Source organism: Emys orbicularis, chromosome 3, assembly GCF_028017835.1.
Source record: "Emys orbicularis isolate rEmyOrb1 chromosome 3, rEmyOrb1.hap1, whole genome shotgun sequence".
Lineage (NCBI taxonomy): Eukaryota > Metazoa > Chordata > Testudines > Emydidae > Emys > Emys orbicularis.
Window position 1 is genome coordinate 147800054 of NC_088685.1, and position 21699 is coordinate 147821752.

Here is a 21699-nt window from a genome sequence, read left to right on the forward strand (position 1 = left end):
GAGAAGCTGCCACCCGCTGCCTGAGCCCCCTGGGAGACCGCTGAGCCTCTGGACACTGTCCAGACTCCTACTGTGCGAGCGGCTTTTCAGGGCCCAGACTGCTGATGGGCGCGGCGGGCTGAGGGGGCAGGTGGCATTGGTCACTAAGTCCAGCCACTGCCGGTGCTTCTATTAGGGTGGTCTCGCTGCCTCCTAGCCCGTGGGGCAACCGGGGAGCTGGGCAGCAAGGGGCACGTGACCGGAACTAGCCCCACCGTCGCCATGATAGTGCACAGGAGGGGGTGTGATGGGGTACCAATTAGAGATATAAAATATTAAATGGTTAACCAATATAATTTTAATAGTTTAAATGCATACTTTTAAAAATGATATTTACATCCCTAGTTCAAGACATAACTCTAAAAATTGGCGCGATGATGGCTGTTTATGATAAACCATTTTCATCTTGTCAAGTATCAGAGGGGTAGCCGTGTTAGTCTGAATCTGTAAAAAGCAACAGAGGGTCCTGTGGCACCTTTAAGACTAACAGAAGTATTGGGAGCATAAGCTTTCGTGGGTAAGAACCTCACTTCTTCAGATGCAAGAAGGGGAGGTTCTGCATCTGAAGAAGTGAGGTTCTTACCCACGAAAGCTTATGCTCCCAATACTTCTGTTAGTCTTAAAGGTGCCACAGGACCCTCTGTTGCTTTTTACATTTTCATCTTGTGTCAGACACAGACTTTCAACAGGCTCCAGTGCTTGGAGCACATGTATATGCAATAATTTTTAACCATACTCTATTCCTTCCACTTATAAGGCTGTGATAGAGGAAAAGAACAAACAAAGGTTAATGATAAAGCATAGTGTAATACATTTTGCAAAATAGATGGACCAGCATCAGTATAAAACATGGATTAATCTCTCTTAGTGCACAGGAAGTAGATGTTGGCAGTGGTGAGTGATAATGCATTTGGGCTTTATGATGTGTTTGTGTGTTATATAAAGCCCATACTTAAAAAAAATTTCAGAATAGAAACACCCCATGATTCTAGTGGTACAAGCATGTCATCATTATAATTGCTTTTCTGCAAATTTGACTCATTTCAGAAGTGATTGATCTCAACTAATTCTCTGCACAGTTGACCCATAGCATAATTAACTCTTTGAATAATTTTCATACAGTAGAAGATTATTAACCATGACCAGGAACTACTTACCTGTGCTTCTCAGTATAGCCGTTCCCCAAAGTCTTCCTCTCCACCACTTCTAATTGTATTTTATGCTCACTTACTCCCTTTTCTCCAACCTTTGCATCTCTCATTCACAACTTCCTCTGTCTCCTCTTCCTTGCTTTTGGTGACATCTGCCCTAGCCCTTCTTCTACCCTGTTGTACACTTGCTCACAAATCTCATGGGCCTCTGTATACTTCCCTTCTCGTGCTTCCTTGGGAATGCCCACTCTATCTCTTAAAATGCCCACTCTATCTCTATCAATAGTTTGTTTTCTGCTATTGATGGTCTCCTGCTCCTTCTATAGCAATAGTGGGCAACCTGCGGCCCATCAGGGTAATATGATGATGGGCCGCAAGACATTTGCCGATGTCGGCCCCCCACAGCTCCCAGTGACCGCGGTTCGCCATTCCTGGTCAACGGGAGCTGCGGGAAGTGGTGGCCAGCACATCCCTGCGGCCCGCCGCTTCCCTCAGCTCCCATTGGCCAGGAACAGCAAACCGCGGACACTGGGAGTTGCGGGGGGCTGTGCCTGCAGATGGTCAACATCAGCCAAATGTCTCGCGGCCCACAATCAGATTAGCCCCTGGGCTGCATACAGCCGGCGGGCTACAGGTTACCCACCACTGGTTTAGAAGTTTAGCTAGGTTTGTTTTTAAAAAGATAAATGCCTGAAAACATAAAATGAAATGCCAAGAAAATGGTTTGGGGTCAAAAAAGTCTTATTCAGTACAAAATAATTTATCTTTGATTTTTCATTTTGCTTAGGGGAAAAAAATTAAAATTTCAGTTATAGTTTGAAATGAACCAATTTCCCCCCCCCCTAAATTTTTCAATTCATCCACCAAACTGAAAGCTCAGTTATTTGCTCAGCTCTAGTTCTTTCTGTTAACCCAGGGCTCCTGGAGGAGCCTTTCTATTCCCTACAGCGCTCCAGCTCAGTTGAGCTACTTGTTGGTTTTTGTGAGGGCCAAGTGATCTTTGAGCTTTCACTGGCTCCTGTGCGAGTGTTTCTTTTGGAAGGTTCTCCTCTTCCCCTTTTCCCATTACCTGTGAGGGGAGCACAGATTTACTTCTTGACTCCCGCTGTCCAGTCCCACATCTTGACCTGTGTTTCTGACATGTCTTGCAGTTAACTTAAATTTAGCATGGTTGGAACTGTCATCAGGATATTTATGAGGCTCTTGCTAACACCTGTGCATGGCATCTTCAGTCACTGACATTCTGTAAGATAAAAACTGTTATGTTCAATGTCATATTTAAATCAGTAATGTGATACAAGTTGCAGTCACCATGATGAAAGGAACTAGGGTAAGTGTGACTGAAGAATGGTGAGGGGGGCAGGTGACAGAAGCAGCCATTCTTATGTGGTTGTTAGTGGATGACTGAACTGAACCACTTATTGACAAAATGAAAGTATATGCTTGAGTTAATCTACAACTAGTGTTTAGATTACAGTTGGACAGTATTTCCACAAGACAAAGGATCTCCATCAAATACCAAAACTAGCATATTGACTTGCAAATAAGGCTATTGTTCACAAAATATGCCTTTTTGTAATTTGTCCTGGTCACTCTCTAATGTTCAATATGACCATGTGTTTAGTATAATGAGTTATGTAAGATTAGACATGCAGGTTCAGTTTGAAGGAATTTATCATTACTAAATAATAGTTGGAGGTAACATCTTTGAATGTGCAGCAACAGCAGTTTTGTCAGCAGACATCATGTATGTATTTTATTTATGGGGGAGCAAAAGACTATAAAATGAGACACTATTACATTTAAAATGGTCAGTTAAAATTATTTTATGAATATATTTCCTTTCTGTAAGCAAGAAAAAATAATTTAATGTAGTTCTCTTCTGGCAAAGTGCATTATTGCCTCTGCTTTGCTTCATTTTGACATTTTAAAAGTAAACCAAAGCTTTGTATTTATCTATTTTGCAGGTACTGATACTAGACCTGAATAAAATTTTTCAAGGTAACTAAATGACTTTGGAACCTAAGTCATGTTGCCTTTCGGTGAGACTTAGAATCCTAAGTCACGTAGGCAATTTTGAAAATGGAATCCTTGTACACTATCAGCGTGACTCGGTGGATCACAGCTGAGAATACCAAATTCAGGACAAATTGTTGAGAAATAGGGCAGACACACCCCAAAACTGGTAGTTATTCTCACATGAGATATACCAAACCAGCAACAAAAGTAAACTTCTGTTTCACCACACTGGCTAACAAGAAGTCAGAAAAGCAGTTTCCATGGGCATTCCAGTCCTTGTATCACCACCAAAAACACTACACTTAAAGATGAGTAGTTCTTTAAGACCAATTTCATCAAATAAAATGTTCTTCTGATCCCAAAGGATCACACACCCAGGCCAATATATAACTCAGATCTTACCCATTAATCACGCTGTTGCCAATCATTTAGTATCTAAAATCTAAAGGTTTATTTATAAAAAAGAAAGAAAGGTGAGACTTAAAATTGGTTTAAGGAATCAAATACATACAATAAATGCAAAGTTCTTGGATCAGCAATGATGCCATGCAAGTAGAAATAATTGTAAAGTTGTTTAGTTTATAAAATGTTCCAAGCCTATTGAATTAACTCTATTTTTTTCAGGGAACTACACTACTAGTGTTCTCTGAATCCACAAATGGAAGAGAATTTTCTAAAGCTTCAAGGGCAGCCTGTAGCCCTGGTGTTTTTGTTAAAAGGAAAAGATAAAAACATGAGAGAGCAGAATGGTAATGACTTTTGTCTTTGGGAAAGAAAGAATATATACATTGAACTACGGGGTGCTGAGACAGTTTGGATAGTGGAGGTGCCGAGAGCCTTGAACCAAACTGTAAACCCTGTATATGATGGAAACCACTTCAAGACAGGGGGTTCAGCTGGCCCCCCTAGCATCCCTAGTTCCAGCACCTATGTCAAACTATTTATTTACATGTTTTAGGCTGTATTACAAACTTGTTTCTTTCACTATTCACTGACAAAACACTAACACAGAGTTAAGGTTACCTGATGGTATCTCAAACTTCTGAAAACCAGGAAATGAAGAGTTAAGGTACATGCCTATCCAGTCTTACCTCCTGAAGCTGGTAATAACCTCTGGGGATTATCTGCATGCATACCAACTGCATTCACTGTATTGTTTGTAGCTGTATTGAATGATGGAGGGATTAGTTGGAGCAATTTGGCAGAGCTGTGATTGTGATATGAGGTAATCTGAGAGGGGAGAGAGAGAGAGGTGTATGTGTATCTTGAGAGTTCCAGTATGATTCATTTCTGTGCTGGTTTGTGGGAGTTGCATCAGTAGCAGGGCACAGAAGACATCTTGCCCTGGGGATTATCAGCAGTAAAGTGGGAGCTGAGTATGGTCTGTGGGTGTAATGAAGGGAAAGTGAAAGTATAGATGGCATCGGGTGCATAAAGATGGAAAGGTTGCAGATGTGGTTTTCTTTCTGTGGATTAGGTTAAGTGTTTGAGTTTAGGGTAGGTATAGGTAGCTCCTGTAGGGTACAGTGCACAGGCAGTGTGTGAGGAAGTTCATTATGAGCATATTGAGGCATCATTCAAAGATAATGATTGAGTGGCTGTATACCTTAACTCTGTATTTCCTTGTTTTCAGAAGTTTGAGTTTTGCAGAATTTAACATTCTGAAAGGGCATGAGATATCAATGGGCAACATTAACTCTGCATGAATGAATTTTTTTTAATCGCAAAGAGAAATTGTGTTGGTAGAAGTAAATGCTTATTTAGGTAGTTGTATTTATCATGAAGGCTTGCAGTTGAGATGCTACTGTGGCCAGATAATTATAATAATATCGAGCTCTTACATAGCACTTTTCAACAGTAGATCTCAAAGCATTTTACTAAGGAGGAAAACCTCATCCCCAGTATACTGATAGGGAAAATTAGCCAAGTCACTTCACCTCTCTGTGCCTCGTGTCATCTAGAAGATCAGTAGCAGAGCTGGGAATAGAGCCCAGGTTTTCTGAGTCCTAGTCTGCTGTTCTTTCCGCTTAGGCCATTGGGTTGTTCTGAGATTTCCAAGTGCTCCCTCCCACCTGATATACTTTGTTACAGTAGAATGGGGATAATGGTCATGCTTTGAAATAGTTGAAGTTGCTCACAGGGCCGCTAAGGGAAATCTCAGCATAATCTAGGCCCCCAAATCTTGACAGTTTTATTTCATGGTGGTTATAGTAACTTTAAGCATCTGAAAGAAGACCCAGCCTGCAAATCACCCACCTCCTCCAACATGTATCCTCCTCCTCAGCGACCAGTCCCATTAACCATTTAGCACTTTAGGGGTCAGATTTGCACAAAAACAGTTGAATCTGTAAACTTTAAGAAAAACTATTTTTCCCCAGGAGGTTGTATCTTGGGAACCCACCTGGTCAGTCCCCCTCAGAGTTACAGGGCCATATCCTGGCTTATGTGGGGTGTAGGGAGAGAGGCTCAGATACCCCACAGTGACAGCCTCTCCCTGGATCCTGTCACATGCACAGAATGCAGGGAGAGGGGTTCAGATCCCTCCCATAAGGCAAGGACCCCACAGATTCTAGATGGTGGGGGGAGGGAGAAGGGCTCAGACATTCTGAGGGGCAGGGTCCCACAGAATCCAGCTCATGTGAGGGGGACTGAGAGAATGGCCCAGACCCTTTAGTAGGGCAAGGATCCCTCTGGATCCAATGTGGGGGCAGGGAAAGGGGGTTCAGACATTCCCCAAGGACAGGGCCTCCCAGATGCCATATGGGGGAGCAGGAAGAGAGGCTGAAATCTCAAAAGTCAGGAAATACTACTATCTCACGTAACTATAACTTTCTTTCAATGTACTGTTAAATATATAATTGCCCAGTTTCAATTAAAACCCCCCACTAAAATACCAGTATCTGGAATGATACTGAGTCATCAGCAAAGTTGGATCCACAGTACAGACTTCTACCGCCTGAGTTAATGGAGTAACTGATCTAAGTAGCAGGCTGTTAGTCTCTTTGTAGACCAGCCATTAGAGGTGGGTGAGATGCAGGCTTTGTCAGTGGGTTTTGTTATTTTCTAGACAGCAGAGAAATGTTGAGACTCTGAAATCTTTGCTTCCCAGGTTTTGGGAAAGGAGTGTCCTCTACTGGTTAAAGACCCGCCTTTATCCACCCAGCTTGCCCCTGTGAACCCTCACAGCCTATCTCTGTCTTATTCCTTTTCAGCCATGCACCTTCCCCATCCAAGCTTGTCTTTGCCTCCTTTCTAGCCCATTTCCACCAGCTTGTATCTGCCTCACTTGCTTTGTTACCCCATCCAACCCCACATATTTCCCTCTCTCACCTTCCCAGCTTGTCTGTGCCCTCTGCCCCTCACCCCTCTGCATTCCAGTGAGGCCGCGTCCTCTTCCTGGGCACTAGCAGGGGCACTATTGAGGGTGCAGGAGGGTCTCCATGGCCCTAGCTGTGTTAGGAAGAGTGGATGCAGGAAGAGTCCTTCTCATATACTGCAGCTCTGGGCGGAAGCAGGTCTAATGCAGAAAGAATCTTCAGAGTCCATAGCTGCCAAACTCTACAAGTCTCTTCTGAACATGTATGAATTGCTGTTTTTTGGAGGCTTAAAATTCGGCTAAATGTGGGTGGATTTTCATGGGGACAGCAAAAGGCACATCCCTGATACCAGAATGACCCCTCTTCCCCCAGCCAAATTTCAGATCTCTGCTCCAAAGCATGGAGGCTTCAGAGCTTCTTAATGAAACAGTTTGTATGAATTTTTTAACATGGGCAAAATAGCTTATTTTTCCCTATCTTGGAAATGGCTGAACTGTTTTTGCTGAAACTTAAAAATTAACCTGAGACAGACACCAGCATGCGAAATTTCAGTTCAAACAGCTGAAGTTCACAAAGTTATAAGCTACTGAAAACCAGTTTTTAGTATGGAAAGACTTAGACAACATTAACTATAGGCATTGTTACCAGGCTCATCTATAGTTAGAGAGAGAGAGGGGTTGTATTTTTTTTTTATCATCAGTGCCAAATCAACATTTAGTTTCACTACATTCTGCAGTACTAAAGAATAAAAAAGGCAAATAAAGAGTTAGTAAAATATATTGAACATATATTTATCATCATCTCTCTAATTATATTACTACCTTAGTAGATCCCAGTGCTGCTGTTAAGCTTGGTTGATGTTAGCCAATCCTTATTTTTCTTGTGGCACATCACCTGCAAGGATAATAGCCTTCAGGCTTGTCAAAGCAGTGCTGTGGAGCTTAAACATCCGGACAGTTTTTTTACTGACATACGCAGTATGCTGATTTCTCTCTCCTTTTCAGAAGAGAAACCTGACTGTTCCAAGGCCCGCTGTGAGGTCCAGTTTTCTCCTCGCTGTCCAGAAGATTCCATTTTGATTGAAGGTTATGCTCCTCCAGGGGAATGCTGTCCACTTCCAAGCCGCTGTGTGTGCAACCCTGCAGGTTGCTTGAGGAAAGTTTGCCAACCAGGCTACTTGAATATATTGGTTTCTAAAGCATCAGGGAAGCCAGGGGAGTGCTGTGATCTCTACGAATGTAAACCAGGTAAAAATGGGTGCCATTTTTTATGTTGAAATTTTTCCCGTCACCTATATCTAAGAAACATAATGTATAATATAAATGATTTCCAGTACAGACTACACTGTAAACAATGTAAAATATTCTGAATATCCTATTACAAGCATTATATCATCAATAACTGTCTACTGCACATCACTGGAACAACATCCATTTAAAAAAAACCCAAAACTTGTTTAAACAAATATTTCTTTCTCTGCTGAGATAAACTTAAATAAAGGGCGGGGGGGAGGACCTATAAGAGAGGGTGGTGTATACTACCATAGATATTTTTGCAAAAACAACGTATCTGATATGCAGGTTAAGCAGAACATATGCAACTTCCAAGAAGTTCCTTTCTTACTGAGAGGACTGCATTTACTATTTAATGAAGCAATCAATTTGCAGACAGCTAGAAGAGAATAAGGTGATAAGTAACAGTCAGCATGGATTTGTCAAGAACAAATCATGTCAAACCAACCTAATAGCTTTCTTTGACAGGGTAACAAGCCTTGTGGATGGGGGGAAGCGGCAGATGTGAGAATCTTGACTTTAGTAAGGCTTTTGATACTGTCTCGCATGACCTTCTCATAAACAAACTAGGGAAATACAACCTGGATGGAGCTACTATAAGGTGGGTTCATAACTTGGAAAACCATTCCAACAGAGTAGTCATCAGTGGTTCACAGTCATGCTGGAGGGACGTATCGAGAGAGGTCTGACAGGAATCCGTTCTGAGTCCAGTTCTGTTTAAATATCTTCAACGATTGATATAATGGTACAGAGAGTAAACTTATAAAGTTTGCAGACAATACCAAGCTGGGAGGGGTTGCGAGAGTTTTGGAGCATAGGATTAAAATTCAAAATGATCTGGAGAAATGGTCTGAAGTAAATAAGATGAAATTCAATAAGGACAAATGCAAAGTACTCCACTTAGGAAGGAAAAAAGGAACATCAGTTGCACACACACAATGGGAAATGACTGCGTAGGAAGGAGTACTGCGGAAAGGGATCTGGGGGTCATAGTGGATCACAAATATGAGTCAACAGTGTAACACTGTTGCAAAAAAAGCAAACATCAAACTGGGATGTATTAGCAGCAGTGTTTTAAGCAAGACACAAGAAATAATTCTTTTGCTCTACTCCACATTGATTAAGCTTCAGCTGGATTATTGTGTCCAGTTCTGGGTGCCGCATTTCAAGAAAGATGTGGACAAATTGGAGAAAATCCAGGGAAAAGCAACAAAAAAGATTTAAAACATGACCTAGAAGGGAAGATGGGAAAAAATTGGGTTGTTTAGTCTGGAGAAGAGAAGACTGAGGGGGGATATAAGTTTTCAAATACATAAAAGGTTGTTACAAGGAGGATTGTTCTTTTTAACCTCTGAGGATAGGACAAGAAGCAATGGATTTAAATTGCAGTAAGGGTGATTTAGGTTGGACATTAGGAAAAACTTCCTAACTGTCAGGGTGGTTAAGCACTGGAATAAATTTCCTAGGGAGGTTGCGGAATCTCCATCATTGGAGATTTTTTTAAAGAGAGTTTAGACAAACACGTGTCAGGGATGTTCTTATACTTAGTCCTGCCTTGAGTGCAGGGGTCTGGACTCTCGAGGTTCCGTCCAGTTCTACAAGTCTATGATTCTGTATATAGGAAGGGTAAGAAAGATACTTCCTAAGTCTGAAGATTTTCATAGGCCATAAAATGAGGATCTGCCAAACTTTAAAAAAAAAGTAAGCAGTCATTACATATGAGTCAAAGGAATACTCAGAGCTGGGCAACATGTTCAACCCTCGTCCATTTTCCACTTCGTGTGAACACACAAATAACTTTCAATTGTGAGATGCTACCCCCATTGAAATCAAAGGTGAAACTCAGCACCCTGCATCATCAGTACTTGGAGTAGGCTCAACAGCTCTGGGGCTCACTTCTGGTTTATGTCCTATGTTCCTAAAGCTCGTGCCTTGTATTCTGAGAGGGTTTGTTTTTAATGTCCTTCCTTTGAATCATCAGGAGATGGCCATAGCTGCAGATGGGACATTGGAGGGTTGGGCCAGGGCTCTGAGGTGGCACTGTGCATTCTCTGTCTCAGGGGGGAGGGTGGCTAATTCTTGCTCGTATGCTCAGGATCTAATTGATTGTCTTATGAGTGGTCGGGAAGAAATTTTCCCCCAGATCAGATTTGCAGTGAGCTCTGTGGGTTTTTGCCTTCCTGTGCAGCATGTGTGTGTGTGTCATTTGCCATGTAGCCTTTTATTTTTATTTAAAGTAAATTTAGTGATCTTGTATTACAATATCTGTGGGTTCAGCTTTGGCGGCTACAGTATCAAATTCAACAGTTACCTCTGCCTGTTGTTTCAAGTCTAGAGCACTTAGGAACACATGAAGGACAAGGAAAGTAGCATATACAATCACAAGAACAAGTGCTAATATCTTTTATCAATTTTATTAAAGTTACCAGCACAGTTATGAATATCACCGCATATATAAATCCTAGATATATCTCCACACACATTCTAGCTACAGTTGTACTCACATCTTCCTAGATACTGTTAGGGTCTGATGGGGGTCTCATGGATTGGTCATCAGTACAGGGATAGTTCCTGCTGGAGTGTCCCATAGGGAGCTGAGTTTTCCCAATCTGGGCACCCTCTTTTTATAATTTGATTTTTTTTGACTATGCCTATGCTCTGCAGATGTATACAAAAGTGTCAGCTCTCTTTTTCCTTATTGGCCTGGTGTCCCCAAAACATGAGGTTTTCTATAAGTTGTGTATAGTTCCTTTTATTCTCATTATCATTGACACAAAACCTGTAGCCTGTGGTTAAGGCAGGTATTAGAGAAAAATGTGCCTCTAGAGCATTTTTGTCATCTAAAATTAATCTTTCTAATTTTTCACGATTTCACCCCTTGGTACATCTTTTCCCATCATCTTATGGCATCAGGTTATTCTTCGGTCACTTACTTATGTCAATATTTCTTATCTCTAAGGCCTAAAATAGCTAAGCTAGAATCTAAGGCTTGGTCTACACTTACCCCTCAAGTCGAAGTAAGGTACGCAAATTCAGCTACGTGAATAACGTAGCTGAATTCGACCTACCTTACTTCGAACTTACCGCGGTTCAGACGCGGTCCACACGCGGCAGGCAGGCTCCCCCGTCGACTTCGCAGTACTCCTCTCGTCTAGCTGGAGTACCGCAGTCGACGGGGATCACTTCCTGGTTCGATTTATCGCGTCCACACCAGACGCGATAAATCGAACTCGGAACTTCGATCCGCAGCCGTCGAACTACCCGGTAAGTGTAGACTAGCCCTTACAGGCCTTAGCCTATAGGTCTTGCATTTCAGCCCTCCTTACTTGGATACCTAATACATAATCATCCCTTCTAACTACTGATCAATCTCAGGCTTGGTCTACAGTACAGAGTTAGGTCGACCTAACTTGTGTCAGTGTCTATACTACAGTCTTGCTCCTACTGATGTAAGTGCCCTACTACACCGACATAACTCCATTTCCACAAGAGACGTAGGGCTTATCTCAGTGTCCATAGGGCAACACAGTGTCCATGTAGATCAGGGGTTCTCAAACTGGGGATCGGGACCCCACAGGGGGTCACAAGGTGATTACATGGTGGGGTCGCGAGCTGTCAACCTCCACCCCAAACCCCGCTTTGCCTCCAGCACTTATAATGGTGTTAAATATATTTAAAAGTTTTTTTAATTTATAAAGGGGATTGCACTCAGAGGCTTGCTATGTGAAAGGGGTCACCAGTAAAAAAGTTTGAGAGCCACTGATGTAGACATTGCGTTACTTACTTTGGCTGTAGGGCCAATGTAAGTAACCACAGGGTGGATGGGGAGCTTCAGCTGTGAGCCCCGCATGGCTGTCAGGGCCCCAGAATGCCCCACTTCAGTTGGTTCAAGTGCTCCTGGTGAGGATGTGTTTCACAGGCAGAAAGAGGGTATAATCCTACAATTGTACTCTATTTAGCATACAATGGTTATATACAACATAGCATTATACAATAAATGAACAATAAACTAAAATCATTGGCTAAAGCTAGGATTATCTGGGTATATCTCACTTAATCATTTTCCTTGCTAGTGCAGGGTCCTCGGGCATTGGTGTGCTTTGAGCCCTTCTATTTTCTGCTGTTGCTCATAATAGTCTAGTCTTCTGTGCGTTGTAATACTTTGGTCTCATTTCAGTTGTTGGGTTAGTGTGTGGGTGGTGGTGGTCTCTGCTATAAAGGAGGTCAGACAAGATGATCTAGTGGTCCCTCTGGCTTTAAATTCTATGACTCTGTGACTATTTGACAGGGTAGGCGATCACAGAGGAAACTATTAGGTGGGGCCAAATACATCAATACAAGACTTAAGTACAGGGAAATGACCAAACCATTGTTGTGATACATGGGCAAAATATATATTCAGTATAGGACATATACTTTATTTCTTCGTGGCTTACACATGCTGATAAGTGATTGTATATTTCAAATGGAAATTGTAGGGGACCTGTAGTTTGTGGATTTTCAGAGGGACCCTACATTAAAAGATTCTGTAAGTTACATTTACAAAAACAACACAACGTGCACGAACAATCTATACAAAAACAGTAGGAGATTTGGGGGTAAAAGTAGACCTCACTGTCACAAAGGCATCAGGTCTGTTGTTGCTGTGCTATAACTAGTACACACGTACCTATAGTGGTAGGATCAATGCTAGATCAGACCAGTAGTCCAGTATCCTGTAGCTGACAATGGCGTACCAGAAGCTGTGGAAGATACTACCCCACAGTGGACATGTTTTTTGTTTGTTTGTTTTTTAAATATGAGGGTATATCTTCCTTCTCATTTTTAATTGTATATAATATACTATAGATTTTGTGTTTTGTTTTTTGCATTATCCCTATAAATGTCCAATCCTTTCTTGAATCCTAAGGTCTTGGCCTCGATACTATCAAGTGGCAAAGAGTTTCACAGGTTAATTACATGTTAAATAAAAAAAGCAAATGTTTTCTTTTATTAATTTCAATTTTTTTGCCTTTCAGTTTTATTGAATGTCCCCTTGTGAAGAGGGTAATTTGGGGTGCCTGATTTTGTGTTCTGTATACTATTCATTATTTTGAATTTCTATCTTTATTATGAGGTCAATCTAGACAATCATAATGGTCCCTTCTGAGCTTAAAATTTATGAATTGTCATTGTTTGTACTGGGGTAGAATGGCAAGAGTAGCTCCCTATTGTGCTGGATACTGTACATGCACATCATAAGAGAAAGTCCCTGACCTAAAGCACTTAAAACTTTAAATAGACAAGGTAATAAAAGGGTCAATAAAATTCTGTTTTTATGTGGCTGGTTGCTGTGCTGGTTATTTATAGTGGCTTAAAGCTTACACTTCCATTTGTTCCCCACATAAATTGGAAATACATTCTGAATTTCCATTACCACGAATAGCCATGTCGATACTATGCAAGTTAATGGGTTAGGCACTGGACTAGAAGACAAGAATTTCTGAATTCTTAACCTAGTTCTGTTGATGCTAGATGTGGGTTGGGGCAAGTGACTTGCCCCCAAAATATTTAAAGTGTCTATTAAACTTGATTACAGCAATTTCTAGGTATCCTTCTTGAAATATTCACGGTGTTATTTTTTTCTGAGACTGAGAGCTTACCGCTCCTTGAAGTCAATTGGAGCTATTAGTGCTCAACATTTCTGAAGATCTTGCCATAGGGAATGCAAAAATAAAGCTTCAAAAATTTAGAATTTAACCTCGCTGTCTGTTCTCTTATAATTGACGAAGGCATTATGAATAATGAATTATCACACACCATTATAAGCAGCCACTTCAGGTGATACCAACAGAGTTTTATCAAGCATTGCTTGTTGTTTTGTGTAATTGTCAGTACTGTAAAATTCTACTCACCTTATCATTCATATGGGCATTTTTTTTTTTTTTTTTTTTTTTAAACGGGCAACTAAATTTCATTAGGCTTTCCATTACTATACTAGTAGTAAGGAAGAGCAAATAGGTTTTTGTCTAGACTGGTAACTTTCATGACAGTTTTGTAAGGCTGCAATAAAATGTACTTAGACATAGTATATTTAGGATTAATTAAGAAAAAGCAGGTTTCAACTTCTTGACTATAAATTATAGGGCTTAACCACATTTTCAACATAAATTTTGCTTCCTCAGTCATTTGACCCTCCGTAAAAAGAAGTTGTTTATTTTTGTTTGTCCTAAGGAGGAAAAGCAGTAGTAATAGGCAGCTGAACTATCCGTCATGTTCAAACCCCTGAACATTACAGCCTGATGGAACATCCATTAAAAATACAACTGATGATGCACATCAGGTATTTCCAAGCATAAATATAAGTACCTCTATTTCATTTTTTCACTGGTTAAACCCCAGACATTTTAACTTTTAATACATAGGCTTCACTTTTCACCAAAAAAATAAAATAAAGTAGGTTTATTAGGTTCTTATTTTAATAGTTTTTTTTTTTTAGAAAAAAACTATTGTTTCTAAATGTACACTTATACTCCAAAAATGTCAGGCATTTGCTTTTTTCAGCTTTCAATATTCTCAATGTCTCACCACCCATGTTCATGTAATGATTATTCCCCTTTGTATGAATTTTCAAACTTGAATTTAAGAGTTGTCTGGGTGGCTTTATAAATTTTTAATTGAGTAATATTTGTTCAGTCAGTTCTTGACCCTGCAAATGCAACAGAAGTCAGAGTTAGTGTAATTATTTTTCAGTATTGTCTGGAGAACGTTAATTAGTGAAGCAACTTTTCTGGCCTAGATAAAAAGAATTAATAAGTTGGCTCTTCATCATGGTGTCTTTCACACACGACTTTCTGTAGCAAGAGTTAAACAGAGTTTTAAGTTTTTCTTTTTTTCCTCCTCCCTCTTCAGTTTTCAGTGTGGATTGCAGCACAGTGGAATGCCCTCCTGTTCAACAAATTGTTTGTCCACTGGATAGCTATGAAACCCAAGTCAGGCTGACGGCTGATGGCTGCTGTACTCTTCCCACAAGGTTTGTCTGGTTTTGATTTGTTAAACATTTCTTCAATGTCTCACTTTATACAGTATGTGGCCTGAAATTCTCAACATCCTAAATGTAGGAAGACACTGAAGTTACTGTAGGTACCGGAGGTGGTGAGTGTTTAGTACAATGGCCGCGGTACATATGTATCTTGCGCCAGTTAGGGGAAACCATTAAAAAAGTTAAATCATCAGTTTTATGAAACTGCTAACATCTAATCAACTTTCTGAAACTAAAAATTCTTCTCAAATGTACACAAATACATAAAATGGAGTATTATTAGATGTATTTGTTTTCATACCTGTCAGAATTTTCATATTGACAGTCTAGTCAGAATTTGGTTGACAAAGGACAAATCATTTTGTGAAACTGTGGAAAATGCCCTGATCAGATGATGGGAAAGCAGTGTGCTTGGGACATCCCTATACGTGCTGCGAAAGAATAAATCCAATCCTATTAATGAATGAAAATTATATGTGTACCCAGTTACGCAGGTACTGTTAACTATACAACCCCGTAGGGAGGCTGTCAAGAGCTGAGATAGCAGAGGTTTTTCTCTTTTGGAAATGTTCAAATATGAGGTGCAATTTACTACATTTTTAGAATATTAAAGTATTTCAGAACAAACAGTTCATGCAAAAAAGTTACCTGGCATTTTCCTGGAATTCTGTACTATATGATATTGTCTGCAGCAAGTTATATTCCATTAAAATACTGATACAGATACCGAAAAACTGGATCCCAAATGTACTCATCAATTTTCCACTCAAAAAGCCAGTATCAAACTTTATTTAAAAAAACAAAACACAAAGCAGGTAATTCTCCCCCTACGCATAGGACCTTTTCAATATCAAGCCAAGCTAACCAAGCGCTCTCATGCTGTACTACATTAACATATGCAAAAAAAATCATCTGAGATTGAAAATAAAATTAAATAATCTTATTTTGTGGGGATAGTGAGTAATCTAAAATTTTGGCACCATAATTTCTACTAAAAATGCTCCTTACAAAAAATTGTATTAAGGGAACTTTAAAATTACTAAGCGAACCACTCAGAAGTTAGGAAATTCCAGAGGTAAGGTTACACAAGCAACCATAACTCTTACCGTTGGGTACATGTGTTAAAATCCATTCTTTAATTATGTAACCATGTACTGTTCTGTTCATGGGACATCAGCCTCACTGATTGTGCAGTGAATGAGAAAAAGGTGTAACATTTTTTAGAGGAAACTTGTGAAAACACAAGTGAAGAGGAAGACTGCATGTAGTACATTTACTATTGGTCTACCAAAAATTTGTTTAAAAGTATTTTATGGAAAATTTATTAATTATACCTTCATAACCCTTTAAAAATAAATATCAACTTAATTATTTGTAAATGTTATTTTTTAAATAAATTATTTTATCCTCAGTCTTCTCTGATTATTTTGCTAGCCTCAAAACTGAGGGCCAAATTTGGTTATACGAGTGTGAATTTGAATGGTGCACTTATGCTGGATTTACATTGTTACAATTGCAAATGGATTTTGGCCCACATTAAAATGTGGATTCACAGGACTCTGCTCCTTTAGGCTGTGTGGCATAGTACATATAGCACTGGACTGGGATTCAGCAGATCTGGGTTCTGTTCCTGACTACCATTGGCCTGCTGGGCAAGTCATTTCACTTCTGTGTCTCTGCTTCCCCATCTGTAAAATGGGATAATGACACTTGACCTCCTTTGAGATCTAGTAATGAGAAATGCTGTATAAAAGCCAGGTATTACACCTCTACCCCGATATAAGGTGACCCGATATAACACGAATTCTGATATAACGCAGTAAAGCAGTGCTCCGGGAGGGCGGGGCTGCGCACTCCGGCAGATCAAAGCAAGTTCGATATAACACGGTTTCACCTATAACGCGGTAAGATTTTTTGGCTCCCGAGGACAGCGTTATATCGAGGTAGAGGTGTATTATTTATTAACAACCTTCTTACCTGCTATGCACAGTCCAGGACACACCAATGCAACACTAGACTTTACCAGAACAATAGATGCAAAACCTGCAGACATATCTCCACTGCTACAATGATCAACACCCCTCACAGCACATCTTTCAAGATCCATGGGTCCTACACATGCCTATCACAGCATTTGGTGTACCGCATCCAATGCACTAAATGCCCCAGTAACAACTATGTGGGTAAAATGAGACAATCGCTACACTCTCAACTAAACTCACGCAGGAAAATGATAGAAGATAAAAACACGGTATCACCTGTGAGTGAACACTTTTCACAATGTGACCATTCTATCTGTTCTGTCAGTCCTCATCCTCAAAACATGCATAACACTTTCAAAAGACAAGCCTGGGAGCTTAAATTCGTAACTTTGCTAGATACTAAAAATCATGGACTGAATAGACACTGGATTTCACTTATTACAACAACCTGAAACCCACTAACAATCCCTCCAGCGGCCTTTCTCTACCAACCATCCTTCATTTCTCCCCTAGGATAGGAAGAGTGTTAACTGGCCACTTCACCTTGAATGGTCCCCTGAAATGTGTTGACTACTTATGATAAACAATCTAATCCACCTTGAATTTAACTGACACTCTGAATACATTTCCCAGACATGAAGAAGCTTTGTAAGCTCAAAAGTTTGTCCTGAACCAACAGAAGTTGGTACAATAAAAGATATTACCTCACCCACCTTGTCTGTCAACCTGCTGTGCAGTTATTTTCAACATCCCCACCTTGGGTGTAGGGAATTGTACAATAACCTCAATAGAGGAGTGCCCCAGCTGCACCACATCTGGGATGGGGCAGGATTTGACCCCCTTGCAAATCAATCAAGTGCCTGGCTTGGCTACTTGTGTTTCAGTTTTGCTAGACAACAAACACCAGACAAATAAAGTGAAACCATTTTTTGTGAACACCATGCTGAAAACCTTATGTAGCCCGTGTATCAAGTTATCAGTGATGCATGTTTCAACACTTACATGTAAAAAGTTGTGAAGACAACAAGAGCCTGATTAGTGAAGAACCTGTAGAGGTTTGCCAGAGAGAGGCACAGCTCCAAAAACCTTTCCAATCCATTGGACTAATACTCCTGCTACAGAAGCTTAATATGCCCAAAGCAGCTAGGATGAGATGCTGTCAAAGGCTGTAATCAGGAAAGTAGCATGTGCAGAGGCTGTGGAGCCTGCCTGGACAGTGGAACCGTGGAGGCAACATCTGAGAGTGGAAGTTCTCTTAGACAGTCCAGTACTCTGTCAGCCTTTCTAGCAAAGAATAATACAGTTGTAGTGCTTGATCTAATAAAACACATGCTTAACTTGCATGGAAGTCAGTAGGATGTAATTACAGGGATAGAGTTAAGCATGTGTTTTGGTTTGCTGGGGGTGATGGTGAACAGGCCAAGTATCTTTTTTGTTTGTTTTATTGTGTTTTTTCTTAAAAATCCTGTCTTTGGATTTTCTGTAGGCTTAATCCCTGTGCAAAATTTTGTGTGTGACTTATGTAATTGTGATATTTTAGGAGCTTGAAAAAACTTTATTTCTGTGGAATTCTCAAGAAGGAATTACTTAAAATATAGAATTTTACCAAGAAATGTGAAAGGTACCTAGAAAATAGTGTTCATGTTCTTCTAAGGGCTCGTCTATACAGGCCCGTTAGTGCATGATAGACTGGTGCAGATTACAATTTACACCCCACTGGTGTGGACTAATGTACCATGTAGACTAGCCCTAAGTGATTACACCATGCTTTAAATGGAACACTAAATACTAACAGCGTAACTGGTGTCTGTTTGAGCCTGTAGACAGCCTGAAATGATAGCTCCAAAGTATTTGAACTACGCTTTTCATTGTAACTCTGAAACCTTCAGCCACTGGGATGAGGCCAAGGAGTTGGAGGGTGCGGCCATGAGGATCCTTAGGGGGAATGAAAAATGAGAAAGGAAAAGATAAGCTGGAGTAAAATTATGAAGTCTTTTGAAAGTAAAAAAACAAGGAGCTTGATTTTGAAGTACAAGTTGAGAAAGGGATTTGAAGAGGCATGGGAGAGGACTAGGGTGACCAGACAGCAAATGTGAAAAATTGGAACGGGGGTGGGGGGTGATAGGAGCCTATATAAGAAAAAGACCCAAAAATCGGGACTGTCCCTATAAAATCGGGACATCTGGTCACCCTAGAGAGGACGTCAAACATTTTGTTCAGCTTCTCACAATATCCCGTATAAAGATTTTTGCATTACAAAATCCAGGAAGAAGGAAGAGCAACATGCAGAGATTTCTATGTGTAGGCATGCACATATGTTGGGGGCAGAGGAGGTAGTTTCCACAGGTTTGCAATTTTTTCATGAAATCACAAACAAATATTAGCAATAAGTCAGCTGCAGTTCAGCTTAGATTGCCATGATCAGTTTCACAATTAGCCAACTTTTGTCAATTTTATCGGTTTCAAGAAATCTGATAGTATTTTAATGAAACTAGTAATTTCTTTTTTTGGTTTCTAGAAGCCAGTACATTTCGTCCCCCCCCTCCCCCCCCCCCCAAGAACTTGCTGTTTTAGCAGCAATTAATAAATGCTAAGTGACAGTACAGCTATAAGGACACTTGGGAATACTGAATCTAGGGAATTAATAGAGATATGAATTCTAAGTCACTGACTTCATAGACAGCTGACACATTATGTGGAAGGAGAGAGGCTTCAGTTTCGCATGTGATTTTTTTCAATTGGTCAGAAAAGGTTTATGGCGTGCTTTTTTTGGGAACCAGAAACCTGTCTGCCTCCCAGGAGCACTGTTAGTCTATTTCAGGAGAGGAGATGGCACGCATCTCAAAGCTGTACTTAAGAGTACCTTTTGACATTTGTTAACTGATTGTGCGTTCCTGCAAAGTAACTAAATGAAGGGGATCTCTTTACCTTCCTGACATACAGCATAAACTAGCAGTAGTTAACATCTCTCTTTATTCCACCTAAAATAGTCTTCAGACACGTCCCTGGGAAAAGTAGTGAACAATAGACAAATGTCTGAATAAAGAGTAGGAGGATGTTTGTAAACCTTGTGCTTAATATATTAATTTATAGTGAGAAATTACAAACAGACATAGTTGTCAATTGTGATATGAATCGGCATTAATATTGAAATGGAAAGTAGCCTCAGTTTTTCCACCCTGGAATGAAATACCCAATGTGGATCTCTAGATATTTTATTTAAGCTATACGTTGAGCTCTGAGACACACAGATAAGGATAGTCTCTTCTCTGAAGATCCTGTTGAATAAGAATGTATATTAAAGAAAAAACTTACAGGGAACACATTCTTATTAGCATAACTTGATTTTCTTTCATTAGCAAGATAAGTGAAGGCAATGATAAATTAGGACTGTGGGAGCAAGTTGGGGATGATCTAGTGTTTGCAGCATTATTTCCCCTATTAGCTGGGAATATTTTCTCCACGCTTGCCGAACTCTCAGAAAGGTTTTTGTATAGGTGAAGGATACTTGGCCAGTGTTTGTATGATTCTAGCAGGAGGCAGAATGGAATGTGAGGAGTGCTGGTTTCTTTCTTTGCAATTCACAGGTTTGGGAAGGCAAAGTCCCTTGATTCTTCTGTGCTAGGCTGACCAGACAGCAAGTGTGAAAAATCGGGGTGGGGGGTTAATAGGAGCCTATATAAGAAAAAGCCACAAATATCGGGACTGTCCCTATAAAATCGGGACATCTGGTCACCCTATTCTGCGCATTCCCCTTAAGGCAAGAATTTGAGGGTAAAACAACATGTCAAAAATGCAAACAAAGTGGAAGGAAAGAAATTAACAAAATATAATACTATTAAAACCAAAAATTATTGGTGTCCCCTGCATCTGCTTAATGAGTTGCATTGTCACAAGTCCAATGTGGGGAATACTCTGCCTTCGATCAGTCATAGGCGTAAAGTTCAGTATCTCATGACACTTCAGGACTACAGATGGAGCTTTGTATCACTGGAAAGATTTCCAATTTTCCAACGGGAACACCTGCCTTCAGCAATAGTGAGTGTTCTTATGCCTGCTTTTACAATGGCTATCTATCAAAAGCCATGTAGACTGTAAATTGACACTGTTGACTTTTAAAACCCTTAACAGTGCAGACTCCATCTACATTCATATTCACCTCCAAGAGCCTTGTCCTGATGTCTGTTTTTGAACATCACCTGCTTTTGCAGAATCCTATAATTATACATTAGAGCAGCTGATCCATCATGCTTTGCTGTGCTGAGCGCCAGGGTGTGGAACTCGCTCCACTTTGAATAGTATCTCCGTTCTCTCTGTATTTTAGAAAAATACCTAAAACTTTTCCCCCCTAAAAAGGTATTTTTGGAATGACTACCTTTGGCTTCATATTAAATGTTTTGAAAACATTAGTTGCTGGATGCCAGTGGTTGCATGTAGAGCTATGCAGGAAATGGGATTTTTGTTTTACAGGAAATTCTGTGATTTCAAAATTTGTTCTGAATTGGAATAAAAATAAAGAATTTTGAACATTTCCTTACAACAAATTTTTGGGGGAAAAAGTTAGTTCAGCTCAATGGAAATGTTTTGATTTTGACTTTAATTTTTTTTTAAAATTACAATATTAAATAAATTTCTAAACAAAGTCATTGTGAAATGGGAAATTAAACAGTCTGTTCCAAAAACAGCCACATGCTTTTTTCAATTATTTTTCAAACTCAACAAATTTCCACAAAATTTGTTTTAACAGAGCAGCATTTTCCAACTGAAAATGTTTGATCAGCTCTAGATCTGTTCTGTTCTGTTCAGAGAGATCTTGTCCCATTGCTGTCATCCCATGACTGTCATTTGACAGAGCTGACACCTAAATAATAAATGCTT

The 21699-nt window shown here is 40.1% G+C and overlaps 1 protein-coding gene across 1 annotated transcript in view; it reads left to right on the forward strand.

The window, feature by feature from the left end:
• The window catches only part of CRIM1 (cysteine rich transmembrane BMP regulator 1), a 314885-nt gene that overhangs the window by 133062 nt on the left and 160124 nt on the right, over positions 1–21699 (forward strand). The window contains exons 3-4 of the mRNA XM_065401910.1: positions 7531–7773; positions 14710–14830. Of these exons, the coding sequence (XP_065257982.1) occupies positions 7531–7773; positions 14710–14830 (364 nt within the window). The remainder of the gene's footprint in view (positions 1–7530; positions 7774–14709; positions 14831–21699) is intronic.